This window comes from Chiroxiphia lanceolata, chromosome 3, assembly GCF_009829145.1.
Source record: "Chiroxiphia lanceolata isolate bChiLan1 chromosome 3, bChiLan1.pri, whole genome shotgun sequence".
Lineage (NCBI taxonomy): Eukaryota > Metazoa > Chordata > Aves > Passeriformes > Pipridae > Chiroxiphia > Chiroxiphia lanceolata.
The window spans coordinates 116,610,019-116,628,455 of NC_045639.1; the positions used below are offsets into that span (position 1 = coordinate 116,610,019).

Sequence of the window (18,437 nt, forward strand, 5' to 3'; positions counted from 1 at the left end):
CTCCTACTCCAGGAATGAATCCCACTCCTGCCCTGGGAATGAATCCCACTCCTGCCCTGGGAATGAATCCCACTCCTGCCCTGGGAATGAATCCCACTCCTGCCCTGGGAATGAATCCCACTCCTGCCCTGGGAATGAATCCCACTCCTGCCCCGGGAATGAATCCCACTCCTGCCCCGGGAATGAATCCCACTCCTGCCCTGGGAATGAATCCCACTCCTGCCCTGGGAATGAATCCCACTCCTGCCCTGGGAATGAATCCCACTCCTGCTCCAGGAATGAATCCCACTCCTGCCCTGGGAATGAATCCCACTCCTGCCCTGGGAATGAATCCCACTCCTGCCCTGGGAATGAATCCCACTCCTGCCCTGGGAATGAATCCCACTCCTGCTCCAGGAATGAATCCCACTCCTGCCCTGGGAATGAATCCCACTCCTGCTCCGGGAATGAATCCCACTCCTGCCCCGGGAATGAATCCCACTCCTGCCCCAGGAATGAATCCCACTCCTGCCCCGGGAATGAATCCCACTCCTGCCCCGGGAATGAATCCCACTCCTGCCCCAGGAATGAATCCCACTCCTGCCCCAGGAATGAATCCCACTCCTGCCCCGGGAATGAATCCCACTCCTGCCCCAGGAATGAATCCCACTCCTGCCCTGGGAATGAATCCCACTCCTGCTCCAGGAATGAATCCCACTCCTGCCCTGGGAATGAATCCCACTCCTGCTCCAGGAATGAATCCCACTCCTGCCCTGGGAATGAATCCCACTCCTGCCCTGGGAATGAATCCCACTCCTGCCCTGGGACAGGCTGAGGACCAGGGAAGCTCCCAGGGGCACTCCCAGGCTGAGCTGCTCATGGCTCTGGGAAAATCCTGAGCCTGCACAGGGAATTTCAGCTGAACAGTCCCACAGTTACACCCAGAACATGCAGGAGAAACTGTTTTTCGTGCTAATACTGTTTTACTGCTGTTCCAGAACCTTCCCTGGCTGCCTCTGCTCCGGGGACAGTGGGAATTCCCCTGGCCTGGAGAGGGACTGGCACTGCTGGCCACATTCCACATCCCAGGGAAGGAGTGTGGAGAGCCCAGCCCTGCCCAGGATTGCTGGGAGAGCCAAGGCTGTGCCAGGGAATCCTCAGACAACCAGAGCCAGGACAGGAGCATCAACCTTTCCTCCTGCAGCCAAACAGGGACCACCTTTTATTTCCTCTTACACTTGCTGGAAAAAATGGGGTTTCCTTCCCATTTTCAGCTTTCTCATTTATCAGAAAGCTGAAGCAGAGACACTGGGAAATTCCCACCTCTGCTCTGGAGCCAGGCTGGGAGAGCTGGGGGTGCTCAGCTGGGGAAGGGAAGGATCCAGGGAGACCTTGGAGCCCCTTCCAGGGCCTAAAGGGGCTCCAGGAGAGCTGGAGAGGGACTGGGGACATGGGATGGTGGGACAGGACACAGGGAATGGCTTCCCACTGCCAGAGGGCAGGGAGAGATGGGAGACTGGGAAGGAATTGTTGGCTGGGAGGGTGGGGAGGCTGGGCTGGAATTCCCAGAGAAGCTGTGGCTGCCCCTGGATCCCTGGAAGTGTCCAAGGCCAGGTTGGACAGGGCTTGGAGCACCCTGGGCTGGTGGGAGGTGTCCCTGCCCATGGCAGGGGGTGGGATTTAAGGTCCCTCCCAACCCAAGCCTGGGATTTGATGATTCTGTGACTCAGAACCAGGCTGACAGAGCCAGGACCCACCGTGGCTCTGGAAAGAATTCAGGGAAAACGGGCTGGAAGTAACTCCCAAGAATTCTGGATACCCTGGGAAATGCTGCTGCTGGTCAGGGAGCTCCTGCCCTGCTGGGTCAGCCAGAGCAGGGCAGGGACCTCCTTCACTCCTAACCCAGCACAAATGCTGGAAACCTCTCTGGGATCTCTCAGGTGAGAACCTGGACACAGAATCCACCCTGGGGAACGAGCAGCCACTTGGGAGAACATCAATGCCAGGACAAACAGCCCTGATTTGCCCAGCCCTGGGCAGCAGCTGAGCACGGGGAGAGGCTTTAACCAGGCAGTGGCACAGTGGGAACCATCCAAGATCCATCCCTGCCCCAGTGCATCCCCACTGAAACCAAAGCCAGGGAAACAGCAGCTGGGCCATGGCAGGAGCAGGAGAACAGCACAGCTAAGAGCAGGTTCCCTGCTGTCCCCTGGGTAGCACAGGGAGCAGAGGGGCTCCCCCATCCCCAGAGGGGCTCCCCCATCCTCAGAGGGGCTCTCCCACCCCAGAGGGGCTCCCCCATCCCCAGAGGGGCTGTCCCACCCCAGAGGGGCTCTCCCACCCCAGAGGGGCTCTCCCATCCCCAGAGGGGCTCTCCCATCCTCAGAGGGGCTCTCCCACCCCAGAGGGGCTGTCCCACCCCAGAGGGGCTCCCCCATCCCCAGAGGGGCTCCCCCATCCCCAGAGGGGCTCCCCCATCTCCAGAGGGGCTCTCCCATCCCCAGAGGGGCTCTCCCATCCCCAGAGGGGCTCTCCTATCCCCAGAGGGGCTCCCCCATCCCCAGAGGGGCTCCCCCATCCCCAGAGGGGCTCTCTCACCCCAGAGGGGCTCCCCCATCCCCAGAGGGGCTCCCCCACCCCCAGAGGGGCTCCCCCATCTCCAGAGGGGCTCTCCCATCCCAGAGGGGCTCTCCCATCCTCAGAGGGGCTCCCCCATCCTCAGAGGGGCTCTCCCACCCCAGAGGGGCTCTCCCATCCCCAAAGGGGCTCCCCCATCCTCAGAGGGGCTCCCCCATCCCCAGAGGGGCTCCCCCATCCTCAGAGGGGCTCTCCCACCCCAGAGGGGCTCTTCCACCCCCAGAGGGGCTCCCCCACCCCAGAGGGGCTCTCCCCCACCCCAGAGGGGCTCTCCCCCACCCCAGAGGGGCTCTCCCATCCCCAGAGGGGCTCTCCCACCCCAGAGGGGCTCTTCCACCCCCAGAGGGGCTCCCCCACCCCAGAGGGGCTCTCCCACCCCCAGAGGGGCTCCCCCATCCCCAGAGGGGCTCTCCCACCCCAGAGGGGCTCTCCCACCCCAGAGGGGCTCTCCCACCCCAGTGTCCCTGCACACACCTGACTTACCTGGAGTGGAATCCCCGCCTGCCTTGACGGCCTTGAGCAGGACGTGCTGGTTAGAGGACACGGGCATTCCCCGGCATTGCTGCTGCTGCTGCTTCTGCTGCTGCTGCTTCAGGGCCTGGGGGCACAGGGGGGACAGGGGGGAGCTCAGCTGGGTCCTTACAAACCATCCAGGCACGGCACAAACTGCTGGATCCTCCTCCTGCTCCGGCAAAAGTTCAGCACAACTTCTGACCGAACCAGTCCCCCCCCAGGCCCTGCTGTGTGTGTGCAGTGGGAGGCAGGTGATAATGGGATTAAATGTGATAAATGCACTGTCAAGAGGAGAATTCCCCCCTTTGCACCTACAGCTGAAAGTTAATGGTCACAGAACACCCACAAATAACTTCAAAGTGAAAGTACCACGGTGTAATCCATTCCCTCTCCCGGGGAGAAGCAAGAAGAAACTTCCTAAAAAAACTTTCAAAAGAGGCACTGCCCATCAGGGGAAGGTTTTTTAATTAGCAAAGTAACAGAGATTCAAACACTAAAGAAAAGAAAATAACCCCCTTTGTTTCAGGACAGACTCTTCAAGCAGCAGCCAGGACAGAGCCCAAAAGGCCCCGTGGCTGAGCCAAGGAAGGAAGGAGGGATTTGGTTAAACTGCAAACCAAAGTGTCTGTTTGCAAAAGCTGAAATCCAAACCCAACCAACCCCCAGAGCAGAATAAATTACAACAACAGATCAAGGATCCCCTGGAATTTCAGAAGAGGAAGTAACAGGATGTGCAGTGGGACTGCTCACTGGAGATCATCACTGTCTCAAACAATAACATTAACAACGAGGATAATGATAATAACAACACACTTAGAACCAGGGGAGGGAATAAAAAAGTGCAGGAACCTGCAGGATCTGCCTCCCAGGGAAAGCAGAAGTGGCTTTCAGAGTTTAAAGGCACAAACGAGGCAGTGACAGCAGAAGGATCCAGGCAGTGAAGAGACACCTCAGATCCTGTTTTCCCATTTATTAAATAGTTCCTATTTAGCCACTTCCACCACAGGTTAGGAAAACATTCAGCCAAAGCAAAACGTGGCAAGAGTGAACTGACCTCCTCTTACTGAGGTCAAAAGGTTTCTAAAAAAAAAATAGAGAGATAAAAAGGGAGACCTGCCAAAAATCCACAAAGGAGCCCAAGAAAGCTTTTCCAAACTGTCCCCTGAAGATGAGCCCCAGGGGACAGTGACAGTGGCAGAGCAGAGTTCCAGGGTTAAAGGCTCTCCCTCAGAAATGCCCCTTCCCTCTGCCCTCCAGGAATGTTGTAATTACTGGGCACTGGAGAAGGGAGGGCTGAACCCAACCAGTGCTCCTGGGGCACGGGCAGGATCAGGGACAGGAAAACTCCCTTTAATTCTCCTTTCACTCAGTGTTGTGTTTGTCCAGCCCTGCTGCCTCCTTCTCTCTATTTGCTCTTTTTATCTGCATTTCATAACTTGTCCTGCCCACTGTGGCAGTGGAAGATGTGACACCTGGTCAAAATGCCAAGAGGGGGGAACCAACATGAGCTTCAAGGTCCCTTCCAGCCCAAAACTCCACCAGGATTCCAAGAGGAGCTGCTGAGCACGGGGAGGGAAAGAGGTTTGTACCAAACCCTGAGCCTGTTTCATGGAATCATCGAATCCCAGGATGGTTTGGGTGGGAAGGGACCTTAAAGCTCATCCCATTCCACCCCTGCCATGGGCAGGGACACCTCCCACCAGCCCAGGGTGCTCCAGCCTGGCCTGGGACACTTCCAGGGATGGGGCAGCCACAGCTTTCCTTGGCAACCTGTGCCACTTCCATCACCCCCTGAACAACAGGCCCTAATTAGCTCATCCTGCCTCACTGCAGGTCCTTCCCCAAGGTCAAGGCACCTCTGGAATGCCATCCTGAGGGCTGCTTCTCAGCTGGAAAAGGTCAGGAAAAGGGGCAGGGCTGGAAGAGGTAAATCCTGTGGGGACACATTCCAGTTCCATCTGCTGGGATGAGATCCCACAGCCCCTGCACTCCCACCCCCCCTGCACTGCATCCATAACTCCTCACAGACACTTCCCTTCCTGAGGAGTAAATCCAACCCCAATAAAGCATTTCCTTCCCAAGGATCATGGCAGAGTGAGCAGTGCAGCTGGGGAAACACCTGCAAATCCCACACTGGGGGACGGATCCACCCCGAACTTTTCATGGGGAGAAGCAAATCATGGGAGGCACAAACACAAAACAACCTCCCAGCCTGTGCTGTGCACACAGAGAACAGGATCCACAACAGCCATTCCTGAGCATGGGCAAGAGTCAGAGCCCCTCTGTCCCCCACAGCACCAGCAGAGATGCAACACAAAGGCTGTGTGCCCTCCACACACACCATCCACAGAATTCCTGCCCTCCTTCCCTTCCTTCCATACACACACTGCACCATCCACAGAATTCCTGTCCCTCCATACACATCATCCACAGAATTCCTGCCCCTCCATACACACACCATCCACAGAATTCCTGTCCCTCCATACACACCATCCACAGAATTCCTGCCCTCCTTCCCTCCATACACACACCATCCACAGAATTCCTGCCCTCCTTCCCTTCCACACACACCATCCACAGAATTCCTGCCCTCCTTCCCCTTCCCTCCACACACACACTGCACCATCCACAGAATTCCTGCCCTCCAGCCCCTCCACACACACCATCCACAGAATTCCGGCCCCTCCACACACACCATCCACAGAATTCCTGCCCTACTTCCCCTTCCCTCCATACACACATTGCACCATCCACAGAATTCCTGCCCCTCCATACACACACCATCCACAGAATTCCTGCCCTCCTTCCCTTCCACACACACCATCCACAAGAATTCCTGCTTTCCTTCCCTTCCACACACACACCATCCACAGAATTCCTGCCCTCCTGCCCCTCCACACACACCATCCACAGAATTCCTGCCCTCCTGCCCCTCCATACAGACAGAGCACCCACAGAATTCCTGCTCTCCTCCCCTTCCTTCCACGTGGACACACAGCACCCCTGGAATTCCGTGGAAGGGAACCAGGGGAAGAAGTCAGTGCATTTAATTCTTCTCCCCAGAAAAACTGAAGTCACTAAAACCATTTCCTAAACGGGACTGTGGAAAGCTGCGGGCACTCAGCAGAGGGCTGGGGGAAAACAAATCACATTTTATGGCCTTTTGTCTAAAATAATACTTTAAAAAGGTCCTGATGCTTATTCAGGGAAAAGGCAAAGGAATGGAACAGCACAACACTTTGATCCCCTTCAGGGGAGGGGGAGGTTTCAGCCCAATGTCGTTTATGGACACCGGGAATTCCCGGATTAATTCCCTTCAGGGTGCAGTTTCACCAGGAAATACCACTTCCCAGAGGACCAGGAGCACTGCAGGGATGTTCAGGAAGATCCCCCGGGCCACTCACCTGCTTGAGAGCCTTCTTGCTGTGCTTCTGGGAGGAGGAGAGCACCTTGCCCTGGATGGAGGGGGACGGGCAGCCCGACTGCGGGGACGACGTCTGGGACAGGCGGGACGACACTGCGGGGAGAGAGAGAGGGAGAAACGTGGATGGACACAATCCAACCCTTGTGCCCTTCCCTCACCACGTCAGAGCATCTCAGGAAGCTCCTGGGCCTGTTTGCTGAAGGGTCCTTTCTGTCCCCTCCTCCCCACCAAGGCACAGGTTCTCCCACAGCAGCTCCCGTGGCTCCAACCTCAGCTGATCCACCTCGGCTCCATCTCTGTGTCATCAACCCCACAAACAGCTGCACAGTGGGAGGAAAAGCTCCAGGCTGAGCCAGATCCCAATGGGAACACCAGGCAGGCCGTGGCTGTGTCCCTCTGGAATGACCTGTGCTTGGGGTCCTCACTGACAGCAGCTCCTCACCGGGGCAAGGACGAGTCCTGCACTGGGATCACCCAGAGACCTGCACTGGGAACACCCAGAGACCTGCACTGGGATCACCCAGAGTCCTGCACTGGGAACACCCAGAGACTTGCACTGGGATCACCCAGAGACCTGCACTGGGATCACCCAGAGTCCTGCACTGGGAACAACACCCAGAGTCCTGCACTGGGATCACCCAGAGTCCTGCACTGGGATCACCCAGAGTCCTGCACTGGGAACAACACCCAGAGTCCTGCACTGGGAACACCCAGAGACCTGCACAGCACTGGGATCATCCAGAGTCCTGCACTGGGAACACCCAGAGACCTGCACAGGGATCACCCAGAGTCCTGCACTGGGATCACCCAGAGACCTGCACTGGGATCACCCAGAGACCTGCACTGGGATCACCCAGAGTCCTGCACTGGGAACACCCAGAGACCTGCACTGGGATCACCCAGAGACCTGCACTGCACTGGGATCATCCAGAGTCCTGCACTGGGGACACCCAGAGTCCTGCTCAGCACTGGGAACATCCAGAGTCCTGCACAGCACTGGGAACACCCAGAGACCTGCACAGCACTGCGGACACCCACGGGGTGCAGAGGAAGTGGAGCTTCACTGGCACTTGTTCCTTTTAAAAAAGAAACACGGGAACATACAGGATATCCCAGGAAATGCAGGTGCATTCCCAGTGGGTGAGTGCAGACACGTAAAGAAGTCTTGTCCAAGCCAGATGGAGTCCTGGAGTGAGGCTGGATCCAGTTCCAGGTGATTTAACCCTTAAAGAGCCTCGTCACAGCCAACAAACTGGGGATGGGGATTGAACAACAGCTGCTTGTGTGGCTCAAACCAACTGGTTTGGAACAGGACACCCAAAACCCCCAACTCTGGGGACTCCTTCCACCAGCCCAGGGTGCTCCAAGCCCCAACCAGCCTGGCCTGGGACACTTCCAGGGATCCAGGGGCAGCCACAGCTTCCCTGGGCAGCCTGGCCCAGGGTTGAATCCTTCTAGGGAAGAATTCCTTCCCAATCTCCCATCTCTCCCTGCCCTCTGGCAGTGGGATCTATTCCCTGTGTCCTGTCCCTCCAGCCCTTGTCCCCAGTCCCTCTCCAGCTCTCCTGGAGCCCCTTCAGGCTCTGGAGGGGGCTCTCAGGTCTCCCTGGAGCCTTCTCTTAAAAAGAAAAGCCCTGAGTCAGCAAATTCCTGGTCTGTGAATGTCTCAGCCCGTGAATTTGTGGGATAAACAAACACTGAGAGATCAAAGAAACCAAGTGAGGAGTAAAACAGTGTTTGATGCTGGGTGACCCCTGCCATAACAAACACATTCCCATCTAAACCAATTAAATTATCACTTCCTGAAGCAATTAGTTCTTGAACACACCAGAATAAAGCAGTGAAGGAGCCACGAGATAATGACCCAGCTCTTCACCAGCCACAGCCAGAGGGATCCCACTCAGCATCCAGGGAGAAGGGCAGCTCCCAGAAACAGGGCAGGGACAGCAAACACCAGAGAGCAACATTTCAGCAGAACACACAGAATTAGCAACAATGAACTATAAAATGTGAAACCCTCACGGGTGGCTCGGATTCAATGAAGGGAGCAGGTTTTCAGGGGGCACACACAGAGGAGAGGGGGCAATCCCAGCCTCTGGAAGGCCAGGAAATACAGCAGCAACTGAAGGGTTTGGGTGAGGAAGGGGTCATCCAACAGTCCCTGAGGGGATTGAACACCCCCAGGTGATCCCTGCCCCAGGTTAGAGGTGACACAGGGCACAGAGAGCAGAATCACCACTCCAAAGGCCAAAATAACCCAACCCTGGTGTCACACCAAGGGCTGCCAAGCACAGGCTGTGTCTGTGTGGGATATCTGTCTTCACTCTGGCTTTCTCACAAACTGAAAAGGATGTGGAGCTGAGATTCTGCCTCCTGGTGCCTTTAAATGCTCAGTGTTTCGAGGGAAGCTGCAGGAATGCTGACAGGATGGACCCTGGAAAGCAGCACTGATGTGACAACACTCCAGGGGCTGCTCTGCCTGTTCCCCACAACCCCCAGACCCCTGGTCAGTCACTCCTCTCACACACATGCACAAAGAAACTGGGCAGGAGGAGGAGCAGTGAGATTTATTCACCAAGAACTGACTGAGGAAGATGAGTGGATAACAATTCCTTTAGGAAAACTGCAGTACAGTGCTGCAAATAGCAAAGACAGGAGGTATCCAGGGATCCTTGGACCTGACAGGAGGAGGAGCCGGGGGGAAGGTCGGGCTCTGCTCCCAGGGAACAAGGGACAGGAGGAGAGGGAACGGCCTCCAGCTGTGCCAGGGGGGGTTCAGGTTGGATATTGGGAACAATTCCTTCCTGGGAAGGGCTGTCCAGCCCTGGCACAGCTGCCCAGGGCAGGGGTGGAGTCCCATCCCTGGAGGTGCCATCCAAAGGCAGTGGTGGAAGGGATGGTTTGGGTTGGAAGGGACATTAAATCCCATCCCATTCCACCCCCTGCCATGGGCAGGGACACCTCCCACCAGCCCAGGCTGCTCCAAGCCCCAACCAGCCTGGCCTGGGACACTTCCAGGGATCCAGGGGCATCCCAAATTCCTGCTCCAGGGGTGGCTGTGTGACCCTGGGCTCATCTGCCCCACGACACATCCACAGCTGCCCTTCACTCAGTTGGGCTGGAAGTACAGTTGAGCTGAACTAAAAATACAAACCCCCCCCCTCCAACTGTGAGCAGTCTTAAGCTTAAAATAACCCAATTTGAAACAGCTAATGGGATCCAGATGTATCACATGGAAAACTTGGAGTGAAGTCATTAAAACACGCTTTGAGGAGCACAGAAATGTCTCTGGTTAATCACAGACTGCTGTGGGGTGGAAGGGACTTTAAAGATCATCCAGTCCCACCCCCTGCCACGGGCAGGGACCCTTCCCACTTCAACCAGTCTGGGATTCAACAATACTATGGGTTTAAGGATCAACAAGGCACTGTGGGAGCAGGAATGGAGGATTCATGGAAAAGCAGCACAAACCCAGCAGCTGGATCTTGAACAGGTTCAGCCCATCCCAGAGGTCAGCAGTTTGAAGAGGTTCAGCCCATCCCACAGCCCAGCAGTTTGAACAGGTTCACCCCATCCCAGAGCTCAGCAGTTTGAACAGGTTCACCTCATCCCACAGCCCAGCAGCTGGATCTTGAACAGGTTCACCCCATCCCACAGCCCAGCAGCCTGAACAGGTTCACCCCATCCCACAGCCCAGCAGTTTGAACAGGTTCAGCCCATCCCACAGCCCAGCAGCTGGATCTTGAACAGGTTCACCCCATCCCACAGCCCAGCAGTTTGAACAGGTTCAGCCCATCCCACAGCCCAGCACTTGGGCTCTACAACAGCAGCCCCAAACTAACACTGACAGCAAACAAACCCAGGAGCCCACGTGGAACTGCCCCAGTGGGTTTGCCCGCCCTGGTCACTCACTGCATTCCCAGGAGTGCTTGGATTTGAAGCAGCACAGCACACACACACACACACACACAGGAGGCAGGCACTGGTGGCACTCTCTGCCAAGCAGGTTCTCCAGCTGTGCCACGTCCCTGAGGAGCCTGTCAGACCCCAAAGCTTCGCCTCGTGCTGCCAAGTGTGAGCTGCCCACAGAGCTCGAGGCACCTTCTGCTGCCTGCTGGGATTGGTGTCACTGCATTTTGAACAACAATGCATTTTTCAGAGGACCCAGTCAGTGGAGCTCCGGAGAAGTGTCACACCTGCAGTGAAACACACCCTGGACAATTCTGTCCCTCTCAAGCCCCTGGGGCAGCAGGTGGTTGTGAAAACCCCTGGATGTCACAGGGAAGAACCTTCTGCCTCTTTACAGAATCCTTCAGTAAAACATCTTCTCTTTCTGAGTGGTGCTTGTGGCTGCCTGGGACACCACAGGGTGCAGGGGACACGTGTGTTCCCGAGCCACAGCATCTCCCTGGAGCTTCCTGAGGGACACATGGAACATCCAATCCCAGACTGGTTTGTCACCCCATGAAGGAGCACGTTCTTCACTGGGAAAACCACACAGCTGACCTGGAAACAGTTATCTCAGACTATTTAGGAATCCTCCAAAACAATTTTATCCAGAGGAAGTGATGAGGACAATACAACACCAGTGATCCCATTTACCCCCAGTTCCAGGGCACAGAGTTGAAATACAGGCCTGTGCTTCCAGGTCCTAAATCTGGGGTCAAAGGACAGCCAGTATAGATGAACTTCAGCTGTTTCCCTGCATTCCCTTCCCTGATTTTACCTGCTGCCACTTAAACAAACCACCACAAGCTCCCCAGGGCAGGAATCCTGTGCAGAGCATCAGCCCCATGGCCTCTGATCCAGGAGCCAGCCCAGGGGGTAACACATCCAGCCAAGGGTGCACTGTCAAAACTCAGAACCATCAAATCCCAGAATGGTTTGGGTGGGAAGAGACCCTAAAGCTCATCCCATTCCAGCCCCTGCCCTGGGCAGGGACACCTCCCACCAGCCCAGGTTGCTCCAACCTGGCCTTGGACACTTCCAGGGATTAGCCAAGATTAAATTCAGTTTCTTCTCTGCCGTTGAGAGACCAGTTCCCAGCCACCACTGTCAAACCCCATCAAACTGAAGCTATTTGAGCTGTTCCTCCCCCAGTTGTTTGTGATTAACTCTTCCCGATTCGCTCCAGATGGGATCGCTCGCTCAGGGGCTCATGTGGAATTCACTGCCAGCAGCACTTCCAGCTCACACCCCGAACCCCTGTTTGCTAATCTGCAATACTACAAATAGCCCAGGAAGCTCCAGCCCTGCCTCTGACCCCAAATCCCCCTTGGACACGGGGCAGCCGGACCAGCCGGTCCCGTGCTCCGACCACGGATCCCACAGCTCAGGGATGGGATCGAGGGAACAGCTGAGGTACTCACGGCTCTGGAGGGAACACACAGCACCACAAACGAGGTACTCACGGCTCTGGAGGGAACACACAGCACCACAAACCCTGCTCTGTGCCAGCCCCGGGCCCACTCCTGGCTCCGGCCGTTCCCCCCCGGATCCTCGGCCCCAAAACGGCCGCAGGGTCGTGGAACCAGGCAAGGCTTGGGTTGTTTTCTCCAGCGAGGAACTGCGCAGTCAGAGCTGAATCCCAGGGCTGAGGCACTGCCAGGGACAGGGACAGGACAGGGACAGGGACTGGGAACAGGACAAAGCCCTTCCCTTCCCTTCTCTTCCCTTCCCTTCCCCGGCACTGCACCCTCGGAGAGATCCTGCCCTCGGCAGAGACACTCCCCCTCCCCAGACAGACACGGCCGAGCCTCTGAACTAAACTTTGGCAAGAGAAGGACGTCTCCAAAAGCAGCTGGCTGGGCAGCCTCAGCTCCAGGCACTCCCACTTCCATGGCCTCCCCACGGCTCTGGGAATGTGCTGCTGGGAAGGGAAGGGGAAAGTTCTCTCCGCAGCACTGCCGGGACAGGACGGGGGACAGAGGGAGAGGCAGGGAGAGCATCCTCCCCTCTGCTTCACTTACTGAGAGCTGCCTGCTCTGAGCCATCAGCTGCTTCCAGAGGAACATGGGAACCAGCAGCACAAAGCTCACGGGCTGCCGGGAACACTCCGAAGGAGAGTGGAAAGTCCCCGACCCCGACGGGAGCACCAGCAGGGGCTTCGACGCTCCTAAAAGTCAGGAAGTTGCCTCAAGCCATGTTTTGGGAGGAAAAGGATTAACTATTAACTAATTCTTCAACTATTATCTAATTCTTCAGCTATTAACTCATTCTCCCCCGGGAGGGTGGGGAGGCCCTGGCACAGGCTGCCCAGAGAAGCTGTGGCTGCCCCTGGATCCCTGGAAGTGTCCAAGGCCAGGTTGGATGGGGTTTGGAGCAACCTGGTCTGGTGGGAGGTGTCCCTGTCCTTGGCAGGGGGTGGGATGAGATGAGCTTTAAGGTCCCTTTCAATCCAAACCATTCCATAATCCTACGAACCCCTGGCCTGGAAGATGGAGAACTGCTGAGGGCACAGGGAGTGTGCCCAGGCTGTGCTTAGTAAGGACAGGGATGTCTGGTGCACTGACACGTGTTCTTCATTTTAAAAGACCTAATTTCCCACAAATGATGAAAACAGAGCAAATCTGACTGGTAAGAAAAACAACTGACAAGGAGCACAACTGAAAACTGCAACTTGTTATGGGACACTAATCAGAGCATCAGTAACCACAGGGAACCACATCCCCCACTGGAAACAGGGAATGGGAAAATCCTCCTCCTGGAGGAGAAGCAAAGGAAGCAGTTGAGATAATAAATGTATTATTTATTGCTGTGAGTCCTTCACAGGTGAAGACGATGGCCCAGCTGGGAATGTCACTGGAAATTGAAACTTTGCTGCCACTGATGCTGAAGTTACCCAGAGGCCATTTCAGGGGCTCTGAAAAGCACAGTGCAGGAGAAATGCTGCTTCACAGCATCCCAGGATCAATGAGGTTGGAAAAGACCTTCAAGACCAGGGAGTCCAACCTGTGCCCCATGCCCACCCTGTCCCCCAGCCCAGAGCACTGAGTGCCACAGCCAGGCCTTCCTGGGACACCTCCAGGGCTGGGCACTCCAAACCTCCCTGGGCAGGATGGGAGCAGTGCTGGCACAGCCCCGGGGCCACTGGCCTCGTGCCCCCCTGGGCACACTGCTCTGCTCTGCAGAGAACACAGGGCAGTGATACCCATTTCCTAAAAACCCCACTTCAGGAAGGATAAAAGCCTTTTATCCCGGATTGGTGAATCTGCATGTTTTCAGTCACTCAGGGCAAACACTGCAACTCCCACCAACCCCCCTGCAGAGTCCTCATGTCCCTACATCCAACAGTCTGTGTGTCTGTCTGTATATATATATATATATATAGGTTATACATTGTACTTCTACTTTAAATAATGGTTGGACAGGAAATTCAACCAAATTCAGAGTGTTTATGACAAGCCCCCCCAGAGACACACAATTTGCATGGGGCTGGTGCTGCCACCGAGGCCTGACGGTGCCAGGTGTGAGGCACAAACCCCCTCAGCTGCCCCAAAAACACCCCTGGGGCTGTGGAAACAAACAGAGATGCCAAAAGGTGGCAGGTTCTGCCCCAAACACCAGCCAGTCCACGGCTCTGCCACAAGGCACAAACAACTGGCCAAGGGGGCACTGGGCACAGCTGGACTCGACCCCAGCCTGGAGAGAAGCTCCACTGACCCAAACCAAGGCAAAAAGGACATTTCTGCTCCGTGTGTGCAGCTCCCTCAGTGATTGCACAATGTGATCCCGGGGAAGCAGCTTCCTCCCCAGTCACGGGCAGGGGCAGGAACTGGCTGCATTTAGAAATGCTGATATTTCTACCAAATCTCTCCAGCAGGAAGAAGCAAAGCGACAAAAACCAAACAGAACTCCTTTTTTTAGCTGTTTCTGGCAGCTGTTTTTGGGGCAGGCAGCAGAGCCTGGCTGCTGGGGACACCCAGAGCCACACAAAGCTCCTACAGCAAAGAGGTGCCCCCCTCCAGCTGTGACCTGGCCCTCCTGTGACTCCCAGGGGTCCCCTCAGGTACAGGGCAGTGTCTCATCCCTAATTCCCATTTTCCCAAGCCACTGGCAGTGAGCACAGAGCAGACTTTAACCCCTCCAGGTATTTTCCTTCGCTGCCCCAGGTAAGAGGAGTTTCTGGTCACAACCTGTTTTAGCCTCACCCAGATCTTCTGACCTCTTTTCAGTGCCTGACATTTTGCCAAATATATTTTTTGGGCTTCTAAAGTGGCTCAAACTGCCACAACTCTGAACACTGATCTGGTTAAACAGAAGTCTGGGAGCCAGGAGGGACCCCCTCAGTTGTGTAGAGATTCAAGACAAGCTGATCACTGGCCAGTGGAGAAGGATTATCCACAGCCTTGCCCGGTTCATTTGCTCCTTTTCCCCTGAAGTTACACAGGAAACTTGGGTTGGGCTTTGCTGGAGGAGACCCACGACTGCCAACTGTGTTTTATGTTCACAACATCCACCTGCAGCTCGTCCTACACCACATTCCTGAGCTGGTGCTAAAAGCACCTCACTGAGGCATTTTCACACTTGAACTTCCAGGATGGCTCAAAACACCACAGAACCCAAAGGGTCTCACCAGCATCCTTTCAGAATCATGGGACTGTCTGGCTGGGAAAAGCCCTGTGAGATCAAATCCAACCATCCCCCAGCCCTGCCCAGGCCACCCCTGACCCATGTCCCCAAGTGCCACATCCACAGGGCTTTGAAATCCCTGCAGGGATGGGGACTCCCCCCCTGCCCTGGGCAGCTGTGCCAGGGCTGGGCAGCCCCTTTTAGGAAGGAATTGTCCCAATATCCAACTGAAACCCCCCCATGGTTCCACTGAGGCCATTCCCACAAGCCCTGTGTCCCAGAAGAGCTGTTCTCACCACCAAACTCCACGGACCACCCCGAGCAGCTCTTTCACTTCACGGCCCAGCAGTGGGGTCTGTCTCACCTCTGACGGGCACCGAGGGACCCCAAAGGCCCCTGCAGGGAGAACTGTGCCCGATCTCCCTGCTGGCACAGCCACCCCTCCCCTTACCTGCCCAGGGCAGTGCCCAGAGCTGCTCCATGAGCATTCCTGCTGCTCCCAGGCTGGCTCCAGAGCTGTCCCATGTGGGGCTGCACATTCACCCCAAAATCAAAGTGTCCCTCTGGCTGCTGGCACAGCACTTTGTTTTCTGCACATATAAGGAAGTGGCTGGTGATGTTATCTGAGCACACTTCCTGTGTGATGTGGGGATGAGCACAAACCCTGTCACACAAACCCTGTGTCACACAAACCCTGTCACACAAACCCTGTGTCACACAAACCCCGTCACACAAACCCTGTGTCACACAAACCCCGTGTCACACAAACCTGTCACACAAACCCTGTGTCACACAAACCTGTCACACAAACCTGTCACACAAACCTGTCACACAAACCCCGTGTCACACAAACCTGTCACACAAACCCTGTGTCACACAAACCTGTCACACAAACCCTGTGTCACACAAACCCCGTGTCACACAAACCTGTCACACAAACCCTGTGTCACACAAACCTGTCACACAAACCCTGTGTCACACAAACCCTGTCACACAAACCTGTCACACAAACCCTGTGTCACACAAACCCTGTGTCACACAAACGTGTCACACAAACCCTGTCACACAAACCTGTCACACAAACCCTGCGTCACACAAACCCCGTGTCACACAAACCCTGTCACACAAACCCTGTCACACAAACGTGTCACACAAACCCAGTGTCACACAAACCTGTCACACAAACCTGTCACACAAACCTGTCACACAACCCTGTCACACAAACCCTGTCACACAAACCCTGTCACACAAACCCTGTGTCACACAAACCCTGTGTCACACAAACCCCGTGTCACACAAACCCTGTCACACAAACCCTGTCACACAAACCTGTCACACAAACCTGTCACACAAACCCTGTCACACAAACCCTGTCACACAAACCTGTCACACAAACCTGTCACACAAACCCCGTCACACAAACCCCGTGTCACACAAAGCTGTCACACAAACCCCGTCACACAAACCCTGTGTCACACAAACCCTGTGTCACACAAACCCTGTGTCACACAAACCTGTCACACAAACCCTGTGTCACACAAACCCTGTGTCACACAAACCCTGTGTCACACAAACCTGTCACACAAACCCTGTGTCACACAAACCCCGTGTCACACAAACCCTGTGTCACACAAACCTGTCACACAAACCCCGTGTCACACAAACCCTGTCACACAAACCTGTCACACAAACCCCGTGTCACACAAACCTGTCACACAAACCTGTCACACAAACCCCGTGTCACACAAACCCTGTCACACAAACCCTGTCACACAAACCCTGTGTCACACAAACGTGTCACACAAACCCAGTGTCACACAAACCCTGTGTCACACAAACCTGTCACACAAACCCTGTGTCACACAAACCCTGTGTCACACAAACGTGTCACACAAACCCTGTGTCACACAAACCCTGTGTCACACAAACCCCGTGTCACACAAACCCTGTCACACAAACCTGTCACACAAACCCTGTGTCACACAAACCCTGTCACACAAACCCTGTGTCACACAAACCCTGTCACACAAACCTGTCACACAAACCTGTCACACAAACCCTGTCACACAAACCCCGTCACACAAACCCTGTCACATAAACCCTGTCACACAAACCTGTCACACAAACCTGTCACACAAACCCAACACACAAACCCCGTGTCACACAAACCTGTCACACAAACCTGTCACACAAACCCTGTCACACAAACCCTGTCACACAAACTGTGTCACACAAACCTGTCACACAAACCTGTCACACAAACCCTGTCACACAAACCTGTCACACAAACCTGTCACACAAACCCCGTGTCACACAAACCCTGTGTCACACAAACCTGTCACACAAACCTGTCACACAAACCCTGTCACACAAACCTGTCACACAAACCCTGTCACACAAACCCTGTCACACAAACTGTGTCACACAAACCTGTCACACAAACCTGTCACACAAACCCCGTGTCACACAAACCCTGTGTCACACAAACCTGTCACACAAACCTGTCACACAAACCTATCACACAAACCCTGTCACACAAACCCTGTCACACAAACCTGTCACACAAACCCCGTGTCACACAAACCCTGTGTCACACAAACCTGTCACACAAACCTGTCACACAAACCCTGTCACACAAACCTGTCACACAAACCCCGTGTCACACAAACCCTGTCACACAAACCTGTCACACAAACCCCGTGTCACACAAACCTGTCACACAAACCCCATCACACAAACCTGTCACACAAACCTGTCAAACAAACCCCATGTCACACAAACCTGTCACACAAACCTGTCACACAAACCTGTCACACAAACCTGTCACACAAACCTGTCACACAAACCCCGTGTCACACAAACCCTGTCACACAAACCTGTCACACAAACCCTGTCACACAAACCTGTCACACAAACCTGTCACACAAACCTGTCACACAAACCCTGTGTCACACAAACCCCCTGTCACGTTCCACGCTGCCACGGGACAATTCCAGCCAGGTCTGGGCTATTCTGGGATTTGACTGTGAGATCTGGGATTTTTTTTTCCCTGAGGAAGGAGGTTTTGTGTGCTCCAGGTCGGCACAGCCCTGTGTGGGAGTGCTGCATTCCAGGGCTGATGCTCCCCAGCTCCTGGCCAAAGGAATCTCCCCAATTGGAATGTCATGTCTGGCTGGTTAAAAGAAGAGCAAATAAATGAACCCAGTGAAAATAAAAGCAGAACCCAGTGAAAATAAAACCAGCAGGGAAAAGGCTCGGAGAGACCTCAGGGATCCCTGCTGGAATTAGCTCTGATCCCCCCCAGGTCAGGATG

At 55.1% G+C, this 18,437-nt stretch overlaps 1 protein-coding gene across 2 annotated transcripts in view; it reads right to left on the reverse strand.

Annotated features, from left to right (window-relative positions):
• The window catches only part of ASXL2 (ASXL transcriptional regulator 2), a 69,904-nt gene that overhangs the window by 15,310 nt on the left and 36,157 nt on the right, over positions 1-18,437 (reverse strand). For both annotated transcript variants that reach the window (XM_032683450.1, XM_032683449.1), the window contains 2 exons: positions 6,534-6,646; positions 3,100-3,214 (listed from right to left, as the gene is read on the reverse strand). In XM_032683450.1, the coding sequence (XP_032539341.1) occupies positions 3,100-3,214; positions 6,534-6,646 (228 nt within the window). The remainder of the gene's footprint in view (positions 1-3,099; positions 3,215-6,533; positions 6,647-18,437) is intronic.